The 18942-nt window shown below is 48.2% G+C and overlaps 1 protein-coding gene across 4 annotated transcripts in view; it reads left to right on the plus strand.

Moving 5' to 3' along the window:
• Positions 1 to 18942, plus strand: part of KSR1 (kinase suppressor of ras 1) — a 50300-nt gene that overhangs the window by 26363 nt on the left and 4995 nt on the right. For 2 of the 4 annotated variants that reach the window (XM_039563134.1, XM_039563132.1), the window contains exons 2-19: positions 706 to 846; positions 9446 to 9593; positions 10515 to 10944; positions 11168 to 11172; positions 12252 to 12312; positions 12473 to 12556; positions 13135 to 13196; positions 13305 to 13411; positions 13704 to 13872; positions 15094 to 15138; positions 15675 to 15729; positions 16397 to 16442; positions 16553 to 16932; positions 17021 to 17117; positions 17366 to 17499; positions 17907 to 18038; positions 18313 to 18448; positions 18785 to 18918. In XM_039563134.1, the coding sequence (XP_039419068.1) occupies positions 706 to 846; positions 9446 to 9593; positions 10515 to 10944; positions 11168 to 11172; positions 12252 to 12312; positions 12473 to 12556; positions 13135 to 13196; positions 13305 to 13411; positions 13704 to 13872; positions 15094 to 15138; positions 15675 to 15729; positions 16397 to 16442; positions 16553 to 16932; positions 17021 to 17117; positions 17366 to 17499; positions 17907 to 18038; positions 18313 to 18448; positions 18785 to 18918 (2366 nt within the window). Of the gene's footprint in view, positions 1 to 705; positions 847 to 3032; positions 3384 to 9445; positions 9594 to 10514; positions 10945 to 11167; positions 11173 to 12251; positions 12313 to 12472; positions 12557 to 13134; positions 13197 to 13304; positions 13412 to 13703; positions 13873 to 15093; positions 15139 to 15674; positions 15730 to 16396; positions 16443 to 16552; positions 16933 to 17020; positions 17118 to 17365; positions 17500 to 17906; positions 18039 to 18312; positions 18449 to 18784; positions 18919 to 18942 lie in introns of those variants that run through there. The other 2 variants (XM_010402278.3, XM_039563133.1) reach the window with 2 other exon arrangements.

Here is an 18942-nt window from a genome sequence, read left to right on the forward strand (position 1 = left end):
GAATTTTGTGTAGTGCATTTGCCATGAGATGGTCAGGTGATAAAAGCTTCGGAATAAAACTTTAGAATAGAATAGAAAATGCAAAGTGATCATCTAGTCCAACTGCCTGAATTTTTGTTCTCTTAAGTTAGCTGCTTTTAATGTTGATTTTGTAATAGAAATGCCCATCAGATAACAGGCCTCAGAGTCTTTGGGTACTTTGGCTATTCCTGCCTCAGTAACCTTATAGCCCAAATGCAGACCAGATGTAGGAGGATTCAACAAACGTACAGGACGAACAGATGAGCAGGCAGCAGTCCTGCAGGCTGGACTAGTGGTGCCCACATCATCCCAGATGAGGCTGTGTGTACGTGTGCAGTGCCTGCAAACTGACTGTAATTATTGGTTCATGTAGTTTGGATCCCTTTCATGTGTTGGCATGACACCCAGCCTCTGCACAGAACTGCTGTTGATGGGGGTTTAAAGCAGAGTCCTACAGGGAAGGGCCCTGCAAGGTCCTACTTTCTGCTGAAATGCTGAAGAGCAAAGATGCTCCGTGTGAGGGAAATGCACTGCATGGATTTCCCTGAGAGCTCACAGGAGGATGTCACTTCTATGTCATGAGAGAGCCCCGCTCACAAACCAGCATGCCCTGTGTACAAACACAGCCTGGGAAGGGTCAGCACAGCCCAAGGAACCTCACAGTTTACTTTCTGGCTGCTGCAGGTGAAGCTGATTGACTACATCCACCGGCAGCGGCAGTGCAAGCTGAGCGTGCCCCTGAGCGACCGCACCGCCGAGCTCAACAGCTACCCCCGCTTCAACGACTGGCTGGACATCGTCAACGTGAGGAAGGAGGTGGTGCAGGTAAGGAGGGGAGACAGCCCTCACACACAACCCGCCTGTCCCTTCAGTACCTTCCCAGCTGCCTGCTGGGTCCGAGAGCCACGGCAGAACTTAATCGCTTAGTACCTTCTAGATATTCACAGTGCTGTGCTGCACTGTGTTCTGTGTCCAGCATTAGCCAAAACAGGACCATTGTTGCAATCTCACACACACACACAGGTAGAGCTCAGTCCACTGACAGCTAAACAAGGCAGAAAAGGCTTTTTCTGGGTTTTTTTTCCATTTTTGCCTCTGCAGGCCATACCACAACGTTCTCATTCAGTTTCCTTTGATCATTAAACAACCAAAATTTTTCTTGGACCTCAGCAGGAATCTGCCTGGGTGAAAAATTCCACAAATTTCCATGGAAGTTATTCCAGCTTGGTTCTGATGTAACTAAGTTGTCTCTGGTGAAACAGGATGGCTTCAGGACCAAGTTATTCTTTTTATTTCCTGCTGTTCATTCTGAGTGTGATGCTGGTGTTGCCTTCCAGCCCAGCGAGATTTTGGGTGGCACAGCCAAAGGTGCAGCAGTGACAATGAGAGGACAAAAGCAGCCTGTTGCTCTGGCCAAGCTGCCAGGCTCCCAGCTAGTATTGGTTTCTAAGGTTACTGGAATTGCCTGAGTCTAAAAGAATGTCTTTGTAGCTCTTTTATAAATCCTTTGTGATGCCTACAGAACAGGGGGCAGGGAAGAGGTGAAGAAAAGGGGGGAGGGAGGTGGACAGTTCAAATCTGCCACATCCTGTTAATTCAGGGAGCAGGGAGGGTTGAGACTGCCCTTCTGTATGTGTGGTCACTAAAAGGGGTGAACAAATTCGGGTTTGGTCTAAGGCAGAAAGAATTTTCTAGCTCTTTATTATTTTGATTCGTGCTCTCTTGCTGCCCCCTCCCAAGCAGTGTCCAATTAAATCAGCTCTGTTCCTTCTGTTCTCTGGACAGAACTGTAAGAAGTGTACAAAGCACTGAAATTCCTCTGGGGTTCCAGATGTATGGTTATTTTTTAAGGGTTCTGCATCCATTTCATGCAGCTGCACTTGTATTAGCTGGACAGCAGAACTGCAACACCCCGTGGGTCATTAAAATAATTTCTGAGTAGGCATGCTGGAACAGGCTGTGAGCTGGGGGGAGTGGAAATAGCTGGGTTAGTAAACTAAGTGCTCTGCTTTTGCAGTGTTTTTTTTTTTTTTTTGGTCCTGTTATTTCACTGCTCAGAAAATAGCAATGCAGCCACTGTTGATGTTTGACACTGACATTGGCACAGTGCAGAGAGCTGTCTGGGATGAGTTACCTTTCAGAAATGTCTCAGGTATCATGGGATCATTCCTGCAGTTGTTTAGATTTCATACAGCATGTTGAACTGCATTTCAGCTGAAAGCTTTCAAAATGGAAATCACTGACAGAAGGAGCTTTAATAGGTTAGTTATTACAAAATCTAGAGTGTTTTCCCACTTTGTGCACACGGCCTGTGGCAGGACTGGGGGGAAGCCTTTGCAGACAGGGCTGAGCAGGTCACGCCGTGAAAATGGGGACCCTTGAGTGGTCTTGGCTCTGTGCCTGGTATACAAGGTACACTGGAAACAGCTTCCCATCCCTCAGATACTGTTAGCTCACTGGAAAATGGAAATAGCCATGCTGGCTTTCCTTCTTAAGGCTTCCAAAAAAAGGTGCAGAGAGAAGGAAAACTGCACAAGTGTCCCAGTGTGTTCGTGTGGCACATTGCGCTCTCCTCTTGTGCCTTCTAGGCTCTGAAGCTAGTTGGAGAGGTTGCCAAGTACCTGTGGAGTCTCAGAAGAGCTGCCACAGAGCCCTGCCCTGGGCACCTCTGAGAGCTGAGCAGAACAGCAGGTCTGCCACAGGGGGAGGTGCAGTGGAGGGCTCTCTGTGCCTGCTGCTTGTCAGAGACAAATCAGGAGAAAGGCCTGAGTTCATGGGGTTTTTGCTTTTTTAAATGGTTCTGATTCCCTTTGTGTTTCTAGTGCTACTGGAGAGAGTATTTTCAAGACTGTGCTAATCTGTGACATAACACTGTTGAAAAGCAGCCTAATTGCAGGAGTTCTTTAGCTCAGCGGTGAGAGGAACAATGCTCTGTTTCTCTGTCTCCCCTCCCCTCGCTCCCCCCAGTCCTCTCCCAAATAAAGCTGCCATGCAGGGAAGCACAGAAGCTCCCAGGCTCTCCTGTCAGAAATAGAGCAGCAGCTCCAATTTAGAATATCTGCTGACTCTACTCCTGAGTGAAGACTATTTTTGCTCAGTGACTTGCTCTAGACATTGTGAAGCTCGAAAGCTCTGGTGATTATAATTGTTGGGCTCCTTTATTTCTTTGAAAAACCTATATTTAAAACAAGAATAATGACTGCTTGTAAAATCCTTTAGTTCTGGAAGAGATTATAGCAATAACAATGCACTGTTTATGGCGTTGGGCAACAGCTAAAGCTGCCGAGAGCGCAGACAGCAGCGAGCCGGTGACGCTGCGCCGAGTGCGAGGGCTGGGCTGTGCCGACCTCGCGGGCCTGCAGGTAGGTGGGCAGTGCCAGCCCCTGGGCTGGGACCCTCTTTGCTCTCTGGGAATGCACAGTTCTGAGGGGTAAGGAAACTTGGAACCCCCACCCCAACCTGCGCTATTTCTGTGGCTTTGTTATTGTTCCTCTAATCAGCTGCCAGACAGATTTTTATCATAGAAAGTGGTAGCAGGCTCTGCTTTGGAGCTGGGCTAATGCTGTGCTGTAACTTGCTATTTAAGTATTTTTCTAGGAAATGCTGGAGTCCTTGTTTTTTCTTAGGAGTTCTAGAAACTGATTAGTTCTAGAGATTGATTAATTCTAGAGACTGATTGTACGTGTAGTTTAATACCAAAAATGATGTATAAATGGTTAAATATGGTGTATTGAAAGTGAGCAAAGAGGTACTTGAACTGAGACCTAGAAAAGACAGGACAAGGAACCTTACAGACAGAAGGCATGTTTCTGCTATGAAGTCATCTCAAGTGGGTAAAAGTTGCTCTGAAAATGGTCCTGGAAAAATACATTGATCTGGATTGTCCTGCTTGCCTTGGGAGTTAGAGTCAGGAATTGGGAGGGGAGTGGGAGGGAAGGAGGATGAGAACAGAGCGCTGTCCCCATTCTTAGGCTGATGGAAGAAGTCTCTTGCAGAGCTATTTACTGGATTCTGAGCTTGGAGCATGTCTGCCAAATAGAAGAGACTAAAAAAAATTCTGTTGGCTTATTTTCTTCAGCACAGAAAGCAGTTTTCTGTGCCTTTATCAATGTGCTTCACAGAAACATAACTATTGTGTTTGTTCCCACATGTAACTTGTCACTGTCTTAAAAAGTATCTTAAGAACAGAGTCATCTTCTTATCATCTTCTGAAGCATGTCTGGGCCAGCTCTCTGGCTGTGGAGCAGGGGTGCCAGTCAGTCAAGCTTGGAAAGCTGTTTTTAGAGTGGGTAACTGTGATGCACAGGGAGGGGCATATCCTGCCCCGGCGTTTGCTGGCCATGAGCAGGGCTGTGCCTGGGAGCAGGTGGAGCAGGGCTGTGGTTGGGGTTGCTTTGTGGCTGTTCCTTTTGGGAATGGATTTGAGTCCCAGTGTGTACCCTTTTCTGTGATACCTCCTGCCTGCCTGTGAAGCCCATCTGCAGTCGGCATTGATGCCAAAGACCTGCAGAGCTGAGCAAGGCAGGGGCAGTGCTGGGCCCACCAGGAGCAGAGCAGGAAGGACTCAGGCCTTGAGCAGGAATTGTCTGCCAAGAGCCTCGTGCTGCCCCTGTGAAATGCCCCTGTTGAGGGTGAGCCACTGGCCTGGGGTTGCTGCTGTGAGCCCGTGGCAGAGGGTTCTGTTTGCACAGTGTGCTCCAGCTCGTAGCAGATCCACTGTTGGAGGAGTTGTGAGGCATTTCTGTGAGTGCATCCTTTGGATGGGGGATAGAAGAGGCAGATCTGCCTAAGCCTATCAGGTTTCCACAGCTGTATCCTCTCATCTTTTTCTGTCACCATATCTGCATGAACAGGCCAGGAGGACTGTGGCTATTTGTTGGGGATTTCCATGGGTCTGGCAGCAGGAGCTCTGGCTGGACCGCCAGATAGCAGAGATCCTGGATGTGCTAATTGTGTGCATGCAAATTAACTCTGTCCTGCAGGTTTCCTTGAGCTAAAATTCCTTCACTGTGTTCCAGCTGAAGGTCCCTCCCCAGTGTAAACAGCTCTTGGAAAATAGTCTCTACCACTGCCAGGGCTCCCCTTCCCTGCCAAGGGATCCCTGTGCCCCTTGCAGCCTTGGGCACTGTGAACCCTTCATGGCTTGAGGTCAGCCTGAGAGATCTGCAACTGCTACACCTGTCTGCCACAGAAGAGTAGTGACAACAGGTCTCCTGTCCCCCAAGAGCGAGCTGGACAGAATGCCCTGAGCCTGTCAGCTCCTCTCCACCCTCTGCTGCAAGGTGGAACAGTGAAGAGGGTGATGTTAGGTGAAACCATGGCCTGTTTATGCTCACAGCTTAATGCAAGCTGGAAATTTCTAGTGAGAGGCTTTCCAGAATGCCCATAAAATCTCCAGGAATTTAATAATACGACAATTTTTCAGTACCTTCATCACTGGGCACCAGAAAAACCGTGCAAAATAACAACTAGCAGGCACAAGATGTTCTTAAGAGCATCTTTACATGCTTTGCTTAGAGCTGTCACTGGGAATTTAAGCACCTTATGCAATGGGCTTTCTCTTCAGCATCTGCTGCTTCACAGGAGGATGACTGGAAAGGGAATGTATTGATTTAAGAGGAGGCATTTGGAGCCTTGACAACTGTCCAGCTTCACAGGAAGAGCTGTGGCTACTGGGTCGAGGAGCAGGTCAGGCTGATTTTGCAGAGTGCCTGCAGCAGCATTAGCTATGTAGGCTTATCTGCAGGGTGGAATCTTTACCAAAAATAACCCATCCACTGTGTTAGATACCAGCATTTTTGCCATGTTTCAGGGATTTAAGTTGGACACCAGACAAGATTAAAGACTGTTGTGAACTCTTCACCCTGACTAATTGAGACTGACCCTTGGATGGCTCCTTGGATGCACTGGTACTCACTTTTCTCTCTTCAGATGTGTACCATGAAGTGCAGTCTGTGTCTGATAAGCAGGAGGGCTTTATGGAAAAGTCCTCTTACCTGTTGTAGGGAGGAATAATTTCCTGCTTTGGACTTTTTAGCATCCCTTCTGCTGAGCAGTGCATGGTTAGGCTTTAGATTTTGCTGACAGTTATGAGGTGCTGAAGATTGAAAGCAGATTCTTTCTTCTCCTGGCTTTTTTCTCTTTTTTTAAATCTGACCTTATTAGTAGAACACTGTCTGAATATCTTGCAGCTCTCCTTGTCAAGACAGGGTGTGCCCAGGGAGGTGGTATTGAGCTTGGCCCTAATGCAAGCCTTTAATCTTCATTTTTTAAAGCTGGTTTTTTTTAAGCCTCAGCACCCACTGAAGAAGCAGGTAATGAGAGGTGAGCTGGACTCCCATTTCTCACCCTCAGTGGTGAAGAGTGGGAGTAACCCCTGTGCAAGGGCCCAGAGCTGCACTGAGGGGCTGCAGCCCCCCATGTGCCCCTGAGCAGGGGCCCTTCTCCCCCCACAGCAGCTGAGCCAGGGCAGCAGCAGAACCTGTTCGAGAGCCACCATGAACTAGTGACCCTCCTCACTGTCACACTGCCTGGGGGGCGACAGCAGAGGCAGAGCAGGCCAATCTTACAGGGATCAGGTTGACCAGTTTTATATTAAGCCACTACATATGTGCAGCACATGAGTGGCTGTTTAAAGAAAGCCTCTTACTTCCCCTCCCTCCCCCTCTCTGAAGGCTTATTTCTTTTGTCGCGTGTCATGGGGGCTGGCAGCAGGTTCAGAAAGTCTGAGCTCTCCCAGCTCAAGGTCATTTGGATTGTTTAAATATAATCTCCTTTTCTGTACTTTCTACTTTCCTACAAGTTGCTCTTCTGTCTTTCTAAAATTAAGCTGTTGAGCACAAGAGGAGCTTGGGCTTTGTGTATGGGTGCAGGCCCCTTGGGCAGGGTCTGTGTGAGAGTGGGCTGGGGGTGCAGAGCTGGGCCTTATGGGGACCATCACAGACCGGTCAGCTCTGGGCAGAGACTGTGCCCTCAAAAGGGATGAGGCAAAGGAAGAATGCCCTGACACTTCCAAAGAGCTCAGGAGCTTGGTATCTTTAAAAAATTGTTTCCTCTGCACCCGGGAAGGCTTGAATGCTTGATCTAGCTTGAAGCTTGGTTCCTGCCACAGAACAGGCGTTGGAGAAACCAGATCCCCAGCAGTGCTGCCCCTGTCCCACCCCAGCTGGGCCTGCATTCCAGCTGCTGCTGGCTGTGGTGGGGAAGCTCTGCTCTCCCGAGGAAACCTTGGTTTCTTCCACTTTACCAGTTGACTTACTAACAACTCTAATAAGTTCCTGGTTACATATGTGCATAAAAGCTTGGGAAGTCAGGGGATCCTGGGTGATGGGACTGGGGAGCTCCTGCTGGGGTCTGGAATGATGCTCCTGCCTACAACAACGGCACATAGTCTATGGTATTTTCTTAGGGGAGAATGGTGAGGGTGAGGAAATGTTTCAAGATAATTCCGAAATTACATCGCTGTAATCCCACTTACTCTAAGACCGTGTAACAGAGTGAAATAGGATAAATGTTTTTGTAAGACATTGGCTTTCCCTTGTGCTTAGCTGGGGTAAAAAGCTGTCTCCATGTCCCACTAAACCTCGATCTGTGTTTGCCCCTGTTCCTTTTAGAGCACTGGTGTCCCCTGAGGCCGAGGGCCTGGTCCTGCATGGCAGAACAAAGCTACTTCTGTGAGCTGCCAGGGAGAGGAATTCAGAGGGTGCTGGGGAAAGGGCTGACTCTAAGAGAGACTTGGTGCAATTCTGGTGTTACCAGCCCAGCTCGGCTGGGGCTCTGTATGAACAAACTGTGCTGCCTTCATGCTAGGGTGCTGGAATTGTGGAAACCCATTCCAGGTCCAGCTCTGAGCATCTGGACCCCTGGGAGTTTTGTTCTTTGAAGTGTGATAGCAGGGCAGGAATCCCAGGAGGTAGATTTTGCACTGTCTCTGTTCTTTTCTGCATTTTATCCAAGTCATTCAGGAACAAGCTTTGGGGGCAGTCTTATTCCTGCATCATGGTGGTGCAGATGTGCAGAAAAATGAATAATACCTAGCATCAGCTGTGATGTCTGTGCTTTTGTTATTCTGCAAAGATTAATTCTAGAAAAAAAAAAAAAAAAAGAAAATCTACCCAAACTTCATTGAACCCTGGCTCTGCTCTGGGTTCAATGAAGCTGGTTCGTGCTTAGTGCTCATTTAAATTCCTTGCCTCCCCTTGAGTCAGCTGTGTTTTGTGTTTCATCCAGTCAGGGCACGTGACAGAAGATGCAGGATGTGTTTCTTAGACTTCTGTCCTTTCTTAATTTATTCTTTTTCTTTGCTCCATGCCACAGTTACTAAAATTGGAAACTCTTTGTGTTGCCACCTACAAAGCTCCAAAGGTTGGGGCTGTTGAACACTGTCACAGCTGAAAGTCCTGTGTCAGCTCTCGAAAGCAAGAGTCTGGGTTAAGAAAGATACAATTGTTAAAGGACATTCAACACATTTCACGTTTGCTTTAGAGTTGGAAGTGGGGTTTAAGGACTAGAGGATTTCAAGCTTTTTGTTTCTCCAAGCAGTGAGACACACTTCTGAGTTTCCCCTTCAAATAGAAGTTCAAAACCTTTTATATAGCTTGATTCCAGGAGTTGAAACTTTAGAATAAAGGCCAAATATTGTGAAATTTGTGATCTCATTGTGAGAATAGGCAATAGGGAGGTTTATTTAGGCAGAACTTTTCAGGGAAATTCCTGGGTATCTGGGCTAAGTATCCTGGTTTTGTTTATTAACCACAATTGCTGCAGACTTACACTGGAAACATTTGAATGGGGGAGGAGAGAGACACAGCTCAGTTCTGTGTCAGGAAATACCAGATCATTTTGTGCTTTCCAGGCTCTTGTATCTTTTGTGTCTGCCTGATCTGAACCTTATCACTGTGGGGCTTTGGTGTTTTAAGATGTAGAAGGAGTTCTGCACAGATATCTCTCTAGGCAGGATATGGGTAAGGCTGGTTCTCTGATGAAGGAAAAACTGCTTGAGGAGGAGGCCACTATCTTTGTCAAAACATTTTTTTTGTTCAAATAAAGAAGTAATTTTCTTCACTGTTTCTGCTGTTCACTGCTGAAAAGCCAAACATCCTCATCTGACATTTCTCCAGGTTTTAGACCAGTTTTATTTCTGACTCTATTTTTAATGAAAAAGTTAAGTTTCATTAGTAGCTTTGCAAAAATTTTCCCCGAGGAGAGAAGAATATTTCGATCCCAAGGTTTGGAGCACACTCACACACCAGGCAGGGGGAGAGAGCAGCTGTGGGCACTGCTGGCCCTGCCAGAGAGGGGCACTGCCAGAAGGAATAAACCGTGAGTCAGCCCAGGCAGTGAGACAGTGCCACTGCTGGAAGTACACTACAGGTGACACTCATAAATGGAGTAACAAAAATGGTCTCGTCTTGTTTTCCTGCAGAGAATACCAGAAGAGCTGACCCTGGATGCCTTACTAGAAATGAATGAGTCAAAGGTGAAGGAAACAATGAAGAGATGTGGAGCCAGAGATGAGGAGTGCTCCAGGCTCAACGGGGCCCTGAGCTGCCTGCGGAAGGTGACGGAGTCAGGTACAGACTGCCTTGTTCTGCTGTGGAATTGGTGTCCCAGCAGCCCAGCCCCCTCTGCTGCCTTCTAGGCACTGCTTGGGGATATTCTGTAACCACTGTCAGGGTACGGCTCTGGAGTGTGCACCAAGGGGCACTGATCAAATGTATGCAGAGCAGTGACTTGGGTTTGGTTTTGACATCAAGTCAGATAAATAAATGCATGTAGAAATAGCCTCTCCTACTCAGTAGACTATATCCTTATTAACCCATTCTGTTCAGAGTTGTGTCTAATGATCCAGTTAATTCTCTATGGGTCAGTACACATCCTTGACTTAAATACAACCAGATTCCTTGTAGGTGATGCCCTCCCTAAATATTGCCAGCTCAGAGAGAAACCTTCCCCAAGCACTTCCAAAGGCACTGTAAAATCTGTTTGTACAAGAGCCTCTCCCAGCAGACTGGTACTCACATGCACCACATCTTTCTTTGTAGCAGCTATCAATCTGTCACCGAAAGGTGATGTTTCCTGTTGGTGTTATGACAGTTCATCCATTTGCAAATCATAAAGATTAGTTAATGGAAAAAGTCAGCAAACAGCTCAGTTTCATATTTCCTTTTTTCTAATCTTTCTTGTCCCAAGCTGTCAAATATTTCCCATCCACACTGTATCAAACCAGCCATTGCTCAGGAGTCATGGCATTCACCTCTTGGAAAGAAATGGCATTTTAAAAAATCCAGATGTATGGCTCAAAAGCTCACATCAGGCCCTGTGCTGAGCTCCCCCAGCCTGGGGCCCTGCTGAGGCTCAGGGGAGAGGGTTTCCAGGTGAAAGAGGCAGCCATGGCCCTGCCAGGAACACCTGGGAGCCCGGAGCAGCCGCTGGGCTCCGTGCACTCTGTGCCCTCCGTGCCGGGCCGTCATTAACGCTGCTCCGTTGGACAGGAGGGGAGCTGAAGGATGATGTGCCGATGGCCCTGCCCGAGCGCCGGGACAGCTCCTGCTCGCAGCCGGACCCCGCCTGGTCCCCGTGTGCCAAGGGCAGCCAGCAGCAGCCGCGCTCCGTGTCCGTGTCCACGGCCCCGCCCTGCGAGCCCCCGGCCCCGGGCCACGGGCCCTGTCCCTCGGCAGAGACCCTGCTGGAGCCGTTCGTGCTGCCCGCGGCCGGGGGCAGGCCCAGGACTCCGCACAGCATCACCGTCACACCCCCGGCCACGCCGCAGCCCAGGCGCCGGCACCGCCTGAAGCCGCCGCGGACGCCGCCTCCCCCCTGCCGCAAGGTGTTCCAGCTGCTGCCCAACTTCCCGACCCTCACCCGGAGCAAGTCCCACGAGTCTCAGCTGGGAAACAGGATAGACGAAGTTCCTCCAATAAAGTAAGTTCCCTCCCAGACTGGAGCTGGGGCTCTCCCCAGCAAAGGCTGCCCTATGTAGGCAGGAAAATACTGGCAACGCAGCAACCTCAGGAGCCTGTGCAAAGCCAGAGGTGTCTGTAAACCTGACAGCACATGCTGCAGCCAGCAGTTCCTGCTCTAGCAAAGTGTGTACCTGTCGCAGGAATATCAGTGCCTAAAGAAACGTATCTTTTTTTCTTTCTAGGTTCGGTAAGATTCTTATGGGGGTGTCTGCAGTGCCTTGCTGAAAGAGAAGAAGAACCTGTGCTTGTCAGCTCCCTGATAGCCATCCCTGGGCAGCCTCTGGAGGTTCTCCACAGGCCCTTCTATCCCAGAGCTTCTGTTAACTGAGCAGGAGCTTGGCCTGCCACAGAACTGCAGGGTTTCACTTGGTCATTGTTGCACCTGGTATTTTCTGAGATGACACAAGCAAGGCAAAGGAATACTGGGGTTTGGGAGTAGGTGCTTATCTGTGACCCCAGATAGCTGGTACTGATGCCTCTTGGTACAGGAAATTTCACATGTGACCATTTAGTGGCTTTGGATATGCATTGCCCAGTGTCTCTGCAGTGAAGTTAGACAGATGCCTTTAGAAGCTCACTGGACTAAAGATAAAAAAGACTGTGGTGCCATCTATGGTCAAGTGAGGAGACTGGCTCTGAGCCAGCCCTGCTGCTGTGCTGACACTTGCACGTTGGAGTTTGCCTCAGATGTGCAATATTTCTGTGGATTTAGTTCAGGAAATAGGCCAGAATCTGAGTATTTGAGAGTTTTCAGGAAGTTATGTGCTCTCACCACTGGCGTGCTGGATTGGCATTTGGAAGTCTAGATCTCCCTTTCTGCACTTAGCAGCTAGTTAAGTGAGCTCACATGTATGTTTTATTCTTCTGGGTCATGCTGGCCCTGTGTAGAAAATTGAGATAATTTTCAGTGAAATAGAATATTCTGAAATCTACTGACACTGCAGGAAAACTGGGTGACAGTATTTGTGGTAAACCAATTGGGAGTAAACCAGTTAGGAGTAAAGTCTGACTTTCCACTTTAAGAATGGCTTAGACCTGATCAGATGGACTTCTGTAGTCCCTAAGTGTAAAACATCACGATTTATCCAATCCTGTGGAAATGAATACAAGAGCAACTTCACAGGAGGCAAACCAGTCTGAGCTGTGCCCTTGTGACACCTCATGGCTGGAGGTGCTGACCTGGGGCAGTGACTGCTCAGTTTCTGTGCAGAGTGGTGAGCACATGTGGGCAAGGCTTCCCTAAACCCTCCTCTTGTTCTCCACCAGAGCTCTCCCAGGGATCGCCCCAGACGGTACGAAGAGACTTCGGCCTGGCTGTGACTCACAGGTGAGCAACCCAGGGACAGAGCCCAGCAGCCCTGGCAGGGACTCTGAGATGGGTTTGGAGTTGGGCTGGGTGTCTCAATTGTCAAGTTCAACTACCTACAAATGTTCATTTTCCCTTGGGCACCAGCTAACCTCGCTTTTCCCTGATGTTTCTCTGTTAGGTTCTCTACAAAGTCCTGGTTATCTCAGATTTGCCAAGTGTGCCAGAAAAGCATGATGTTCGGGGTGAAGTGTAAGTACTGCAGGTGAGCACACGGGGATGATCTCCTTCAGAACAGCCGGGAACTGGACTCACTACAGCCTGCAGTAACTCATGTCTCTTGATGCGATGCGCTTTTAGCAGTGGCATTATTTTTTCAGTTGTCCTGACCTGACAAAGGGATGCTCTGGCACAACTCACTTTTAAGTTGGCAGCCTGACACATGAATGAACCAAATTTGTTTCTGTGCCACGGGCTTCCTACCTCTTCCTGGGCAAATCTTGTAGTGGGAGCTGGATCCCTAAATAACAGCCAGGATATTAACTTTGCATCTCTCTCAGGCTTGTTAATCCAGAGCACTGAGATTTTACTACTTCACTGTTGCTGGCTGATAGTCAGTGAAAGTAACTCTGTTAAAAAGAAATCAGATGCTAAGATATGTGTGTGGCTTTCATTAGCCTAATCACACACATAATAGGATTCTCCATACAAATGCCTGCTGCTCTGGGGCTGAGCATTCCAGAACTCCTTCTGAGATTAGCATAAGAATTACAAATTAAGGGTAGGCTTCCTCTTTTTGGGAAAGAACAAGTTGCTATTTAACATGTAATGGTTATCTTTCAGATTAAAATGTCACAACAAATGTACTAAAGAGGCACCTGCTTGTAGAATATCCTTCCTTCCCAGTAAGTAATTTTCTACAAATTCTTGGCATTTCAATGTAATTGATAGTATGGCAAGAATAAAAAGTCTCATTAAAGCTGTTTCTCTCCCTTCTCCAACCTGTTTTTCAGTAACAAAAATAAGAAGAACAGAGTCTGTCCCATCTGATATCAACAATCCAGTAGACAGACCCACAGAACCCCAGTTTGGAACTCTCCCCAAAGCACTAACTAAAAAGGTACGAGGTGGCTGAAGTGCATCCCTAGTCCCTGGGGAGCTGCAGTGGGGAGAGGTTGGATCTTGCTGGTTGGAGCCAAAACAGCACCTTGAGCTTTCACTTCGCAGGACTTGGACATGTGACATTTTCTCCCCGTAAAACAGGGGCTGTGCTGAGCTCCAGCTGCTTACTCAGAAAAGCAATTCCACGATCAAGCCTGGGAACAACTTCCCTCTGTTGTCCAGCAGACACTGAGGGGAATGCCTCCTTTCTCTTTATTGTTTTCTAATGAGTGACTTTCTGTGCTTTGCAGGATCATCCACCAGCAATAAATCACCTGGACTCCAGCAGTAATCCTTCTTCTACAACCTCATCCACTCCTTCTTCTCCAGCACCTTTCCAGTCTTCCAACCCTCCCAGTGCGACGCCGCCCCCAAACCCATCCCCCATGGGCCAGAGGGACGGGCGGTTTAACTTCCCAGGTAAACTCCTCTCCGGCAGGAGACTCTGCAAGAAGAGGCTGACCAGGAATTCATAGGGAGTTGTAGGTTTCTGAACACATGGTTGTGCTTTAAACAAGGTGTGAAAGTGTATCTTGTTACCTGATAAAATGGAAAGGTCTTTCTTACAAGTTTTTGAGGGGTATCATCAAGATATCTTTGCAGGAAACAGATTGTTGAGGAATGTTGGTATGTTTCTTAGATGATTTGATCTATTTTCTCCTTTTCCTTTATGGAAAAGTATTGAAAAAAAGGCTATTTTTCTTCCTCCTTTCCCCCTTGTGTTGTACAATGCATGCTGCCTGCAATGTGTGCTCACCAGGGGCTTTCAGTCAGGAGGGAGGTTCTTGCTGGAGCAGGCTGTAAACATGAGAACTGGAATGAATTACTTTACCAGACCCTTCCGAAATATAACCCACAATCAACACCCATTTTTAAATCACTGACACACGACTGGTGGAGGAGAGTTTACCCTTCATGCCCTATGTATTGAGAGCCCCAGTGTGCAGCTTTTACCAGAGCTGAGAGGGGCAAGAATCTCTGACAAGGACAAAGATCAAAATAGTGAGAATAAATGTAATTCCTTTGACCTAGAACTGAAGTCACATGGTGCTCAGTAGCTGCTACATCTGGCCTTCAACACTGCTGAATTTTGCATCAGCTTCTGAACTGTGAACTCAAGTTGCTGTTTGAGCCTGCTCAAATGGAACAGAGGCAGTTCAGTGTAAGGATTCTGCTGCAGTGACTTTGTATTGGGACAAACTGCTCTGATTCACTGAAAAAATAAAAAGGGCAGATGGCTCATGAGCTTCAGCTTCTGTGGGGGCACCTCTGCAAAGCTGAGACATGAGAGCACATCACATCACACCTGATGTGGGCCTGCCTTGCACATTCCTGGGCTCTCCCTTTGCTTCTGCCACTGGGGATCCAAGTGTGCTGCTTGCCCACCAGGCTGTTTGAGAGAGGTAGCACAGCTTGTGTTTGATATCTGTCATCTGTCAGGGCCCTCCCGAAATGCATGTGCTGAAATTCCACCCAGCAGGCTGATAATCCACTAATCTGTTCCCAGCAGTGACCTGGGACTAATTCACTGATGCACATGGGGCACTCACTGATGATCCTCTAACTTGTGTTGTTTTTTTTTTTCTCCTGGTATTTTTTTTTGCTGTTCTATTTTTTACAAAACCCCAATTAATTAAAAAGCTGCCTACTACCACCTTCAGCATAGACAACAGTTTATCTTCCCAGGTGAGTTGATTGTTTTAATTCTACTAACCAACTCTACTGCCAAAACTTAACTTGTTTGTAAGCCTCTGCATGCTGCCCAAGAACAATCATTCTGCTTTAAAAATCCTGTCTAAAACAATCCAGACTTCCTCTTATCTCAGTGTGTTCTCAGGCCTATCTCCCCTAATCTGAGGTAGTGACGTGATTTATGTACTGAGATGGAACTTTGAATATTTAGCTGTAGAACATTTCCTGCTGTGGGATTCTATCCACACCCATGTTCTTTCTCTCTAAGGACTCACTTTTAGGGTTCTGTGCCTGGCCAGAAGGACTTTACAGATAGATAGAGGAGATGGAAGAGGACTGGGCTTAGCCAACATGCAGGCATAGGAGAGATGAGCATAGTTTGAAATGAACAGAAGTATAAAATCACTTTGTCTGTGGTGGTTTATAATTCCTGAATAAGAAACAAATAGTTGCTATTACAATGTTAAAACTTGCAGTCTGTAAGAGACTGAAGTATAAAAGATGTATCATAACTGTTTCTACTTTCCCAGAAATTCCCATTCCTGCACAAACAGCACAGCCTCCAGAAACTGCTGCAGACACTAAGTAAGTAGAGTTTTAAATCCTTTCAGTTGCACAGCATTTACCTGGTAATCCTCAGATCAGTCCAGAGGTGCTGTGTTAGAGCCAAAACCAGATTTAACACCTGAGAACTTTAGTCAGCAAGGGTGATGCTGGTATTCCCAGTTTTATAAAGCTGAATATGACACTTAACTCTAAATGTCACGCTAAGGAGTTCAAAACTTGAATGTCTAGTTCTGCTTGTGTGAAGGGTCAGATGAAACAGAAGTTGGAGTTTTGTATTCTCAAAGGGCAAGGCATACTGAGCTGCAAGCAAACAGCTCTTCTAGGATCCCAACTGCAGGGCATGGAAAAGCTTCCAGCCTGCATTGCCAGCTGCAACACTGCAGGTATTTCAGGGGCAGGAATGGGAGTATCTATTCCTGGAACACGGTGTAGTAACAGAGCCATGCCACTGCCAAATCAATTCCTGCCACTTCATTATCAAGAATCACTTCAAAGTTTTTGTCCCTCATTTGCCAAAGTGAGCTTAGGGTCCTTCTCTGTTACATGGAGCAGGAATTGTATTTTTCTCTGACCTTCTGTAACTCTCAGGATCCGTTCTGTATTGGCTTCTTCCTGCTCCCCAATGGCAGCACAGGCACCCACTCCCCAATGATTTCAAACGTTGTTTTCACTGCTTCTGTTGCAGCGCTGCCCAGCAGCCGGGCACGGGCGGAGGCGCAAGGGAAGCACAGGTGGGTTTGCTGGTTTGCCCCGGAGGTCTCTGGAGCACCCTGTGCTGCTGGGCTGCTCTGCCGCCACGAGGGACTCCAAGCACACCTTTCCCTTCCCTTGCTGCGGACAGGTGGAGGAACCAGAGGCGAGTAAGTCGGAGCCCGAGGACGATGAGGATGAGGTGGAGGATTTGCCCAACCGGCGGCCGCACCTGCAGGGGATGATCTACCGCAAACCCAGCCAGACCAGCGTGTACCTGCAGGAGTGGGACATCCCCTTTGAGCAGATCCAGCTGGGGGACCCTATCGGCCAGGGCCGCTGGGGCAAGGTCTACAAGGGCAAGTGGCATGGGGAGGTGGCCATCAGGCTGCTGGAGATTGACGGCAACAACCAGGATCATCTCAAGCTCTTCAAGAAGGAGGTGATGAACTACAGGCAGACCCGGCACGAGAACGTGGTGCTGTTCATGGGAGCCTGCATGAACCCCCCTCACTTAGCAATCATTACCAGGTAAGGAGAGAGATCTTTCTGTTAGTTCTACAAGAAACGTATTATACAGCTAGCTAATACTGTTCTCGTATATGAACATTTCCTGTAGCTTCTGCAAAGGAAGGACACTGCACTCCTTTGTGAGGGACCCCAAGATCTCCCTGGACATTAACAAAACCAGGCAGATAGCACAGGAGATCATTAAGGTAAGGGCTCATTATGCCAAGGGAGCCACTGGGCAGGGCCTCATCCAGAGCTCAGAGGCTGCACACGGGACGGGGAGCTGCTCCCTCAGCCTCTCCCCACACCTTCCTGTACGAGTCCCACAGCGCCCTACCCCCAGTTACAGCTAATCCCTGACACTGGAGTTAGGGGAGGAAATGTGTTGGAAAGCAGAGTGCACTTGGAAGTAATAAAAATCCAAAAACATTTCCATCTTTGCTGTGTTTCCCAGGGCATGGGGTATCTCCACGCAAAGGGGATTGTACATAAGGATCTGAAATCCAAAAATGTCTTCTATGACAATGGGAAAGTTGTGATCACCGATTTTGGATTATTTGGAATTTCGGGTGTGGTTCAGGAAGGAAGGTAAGTGGAGGTTTCAGTGCTTGGTTCCACCTCTAGAATGACAAATGATCGAATAGGGAAACATTTCCTGCAGCGCATGAGGAGCGTCCGTTGGTTTAGTACACAGGCAGCTTGCATTGTGCACATTTGCTTTGTTTTCCTTTTGAGCAGAGTTCTTCCTACAGTTTCAGTAGCACAGCTAGAGAGTTTGGATTAAGACTCAGAGCACAGAATAAACAAGACTGTTAAGTCCAGGAAGGAGCTGTGAGAGTCAGTCTGACACATGCCTGTTTGTTAACATGGCAAGAAAATCAGAAACGAATCATCAGCAAAAACATTGGAGTAGATATTAAGTCAAAGCGTCAGGTGCAGCACAGATATGGCTTCCACACCACTATTTTAGTCCTGCTTCTTTCTTTTGGACTCAGGAGGGAGAATGAACTGAAGCTGCCTCATGACTGGTTGTGCTACCTGGCCCCTGAGATTGTCCGTGAGATGGCCCCAGGGAAAGATGAAGACAAGCTGCCTTTCTCCAAAGCTGCAGATATCTATGCTTTTGGGTAAGGAAGGAACACCCAGGAGCACCATGGGAGCTTGCTAAGTGAGACTGGCTACAGGCCTGAGCCTTCCAGTCAGTGCTCTCCTTCTCTCAGACTCAGGATTCCAGCTGGGACACGTTTTCCTCACCTACTCCCAAAGTCACGGGTGGAAGGGGTTTGCTGCAAGGCTTAGGCACCTCCCAGAGCTCAGCTGAAGCAGCTGGAACAGTGCCAGCGCTGGGTATTTTCTCTCTCTGGAGCAGGCAGAGGCTTGACGTGTCTGTTGGCATTGCAGGACCGTGTGGTACGAGCTCCAGGTGCGGGAATGGCCGTTCAAGAGCCAGCCTGCTGAGGCTCTCATCTGGCAGATCGGCAGCGGCGAGGGAGTGAGACAAGTCCTTGCCACTGTCAGCCTGGGCAAAGAAGTCAATGTAAGTACCTCAGCTGCAGGAGTCCCTCATACAGCTGTTTATCACTGAGAGAGGGGGCTGCTTCAAGAGATTTATTTTACTCATAACTCTAAAGGGAAAGGGCAGGAAAGAGAACAGATGAGAATGGGAGACCAGGTTAGAGGCTAAGCCTGTGCCCATAACTGTGGTGCAGAAGCAAACATCCCCAGCACGGGGCACTCTTGGATTCTGACAGTGCCCAGGCCCTCTGTGAGCAGTATCTGCCTGGGCTCACACACATCCCAGTGCTCAGACAGTTTTCTGCTCTGCACAGCTGACCTGTGAACTGAGATAATGAGCCACCACTGTCCTCTGCAGGAAATCCTCTCGGCCTGCTGGGCCTTCGACCTCAGTGAGAGGCCCAGCTTCACTGTCCTCATGGAAATGCTTGAAAAACTGCCAAAACTGAACCGCCGGCTCTCCCACCCAGGGCACTTCTGGAAGTCTGCTGAGTGAGTACCTGCTGCTGATCACAT

This window comes from Corvus cornix, chromosome 19 (genome assembly GCF_000738735.6).
Source record: "Corvus cornix cornix isolate S_Up_H32 chromosome 19, ASM73873v5, whole genome shotgun sequence".
Classification (NCBI taxonomy): domain Eukaryota; kingdom Metazoa; phylum Chordata; class Aves; order Passeriformes; family Corvidae; genus Corvus; species Corvus cornix.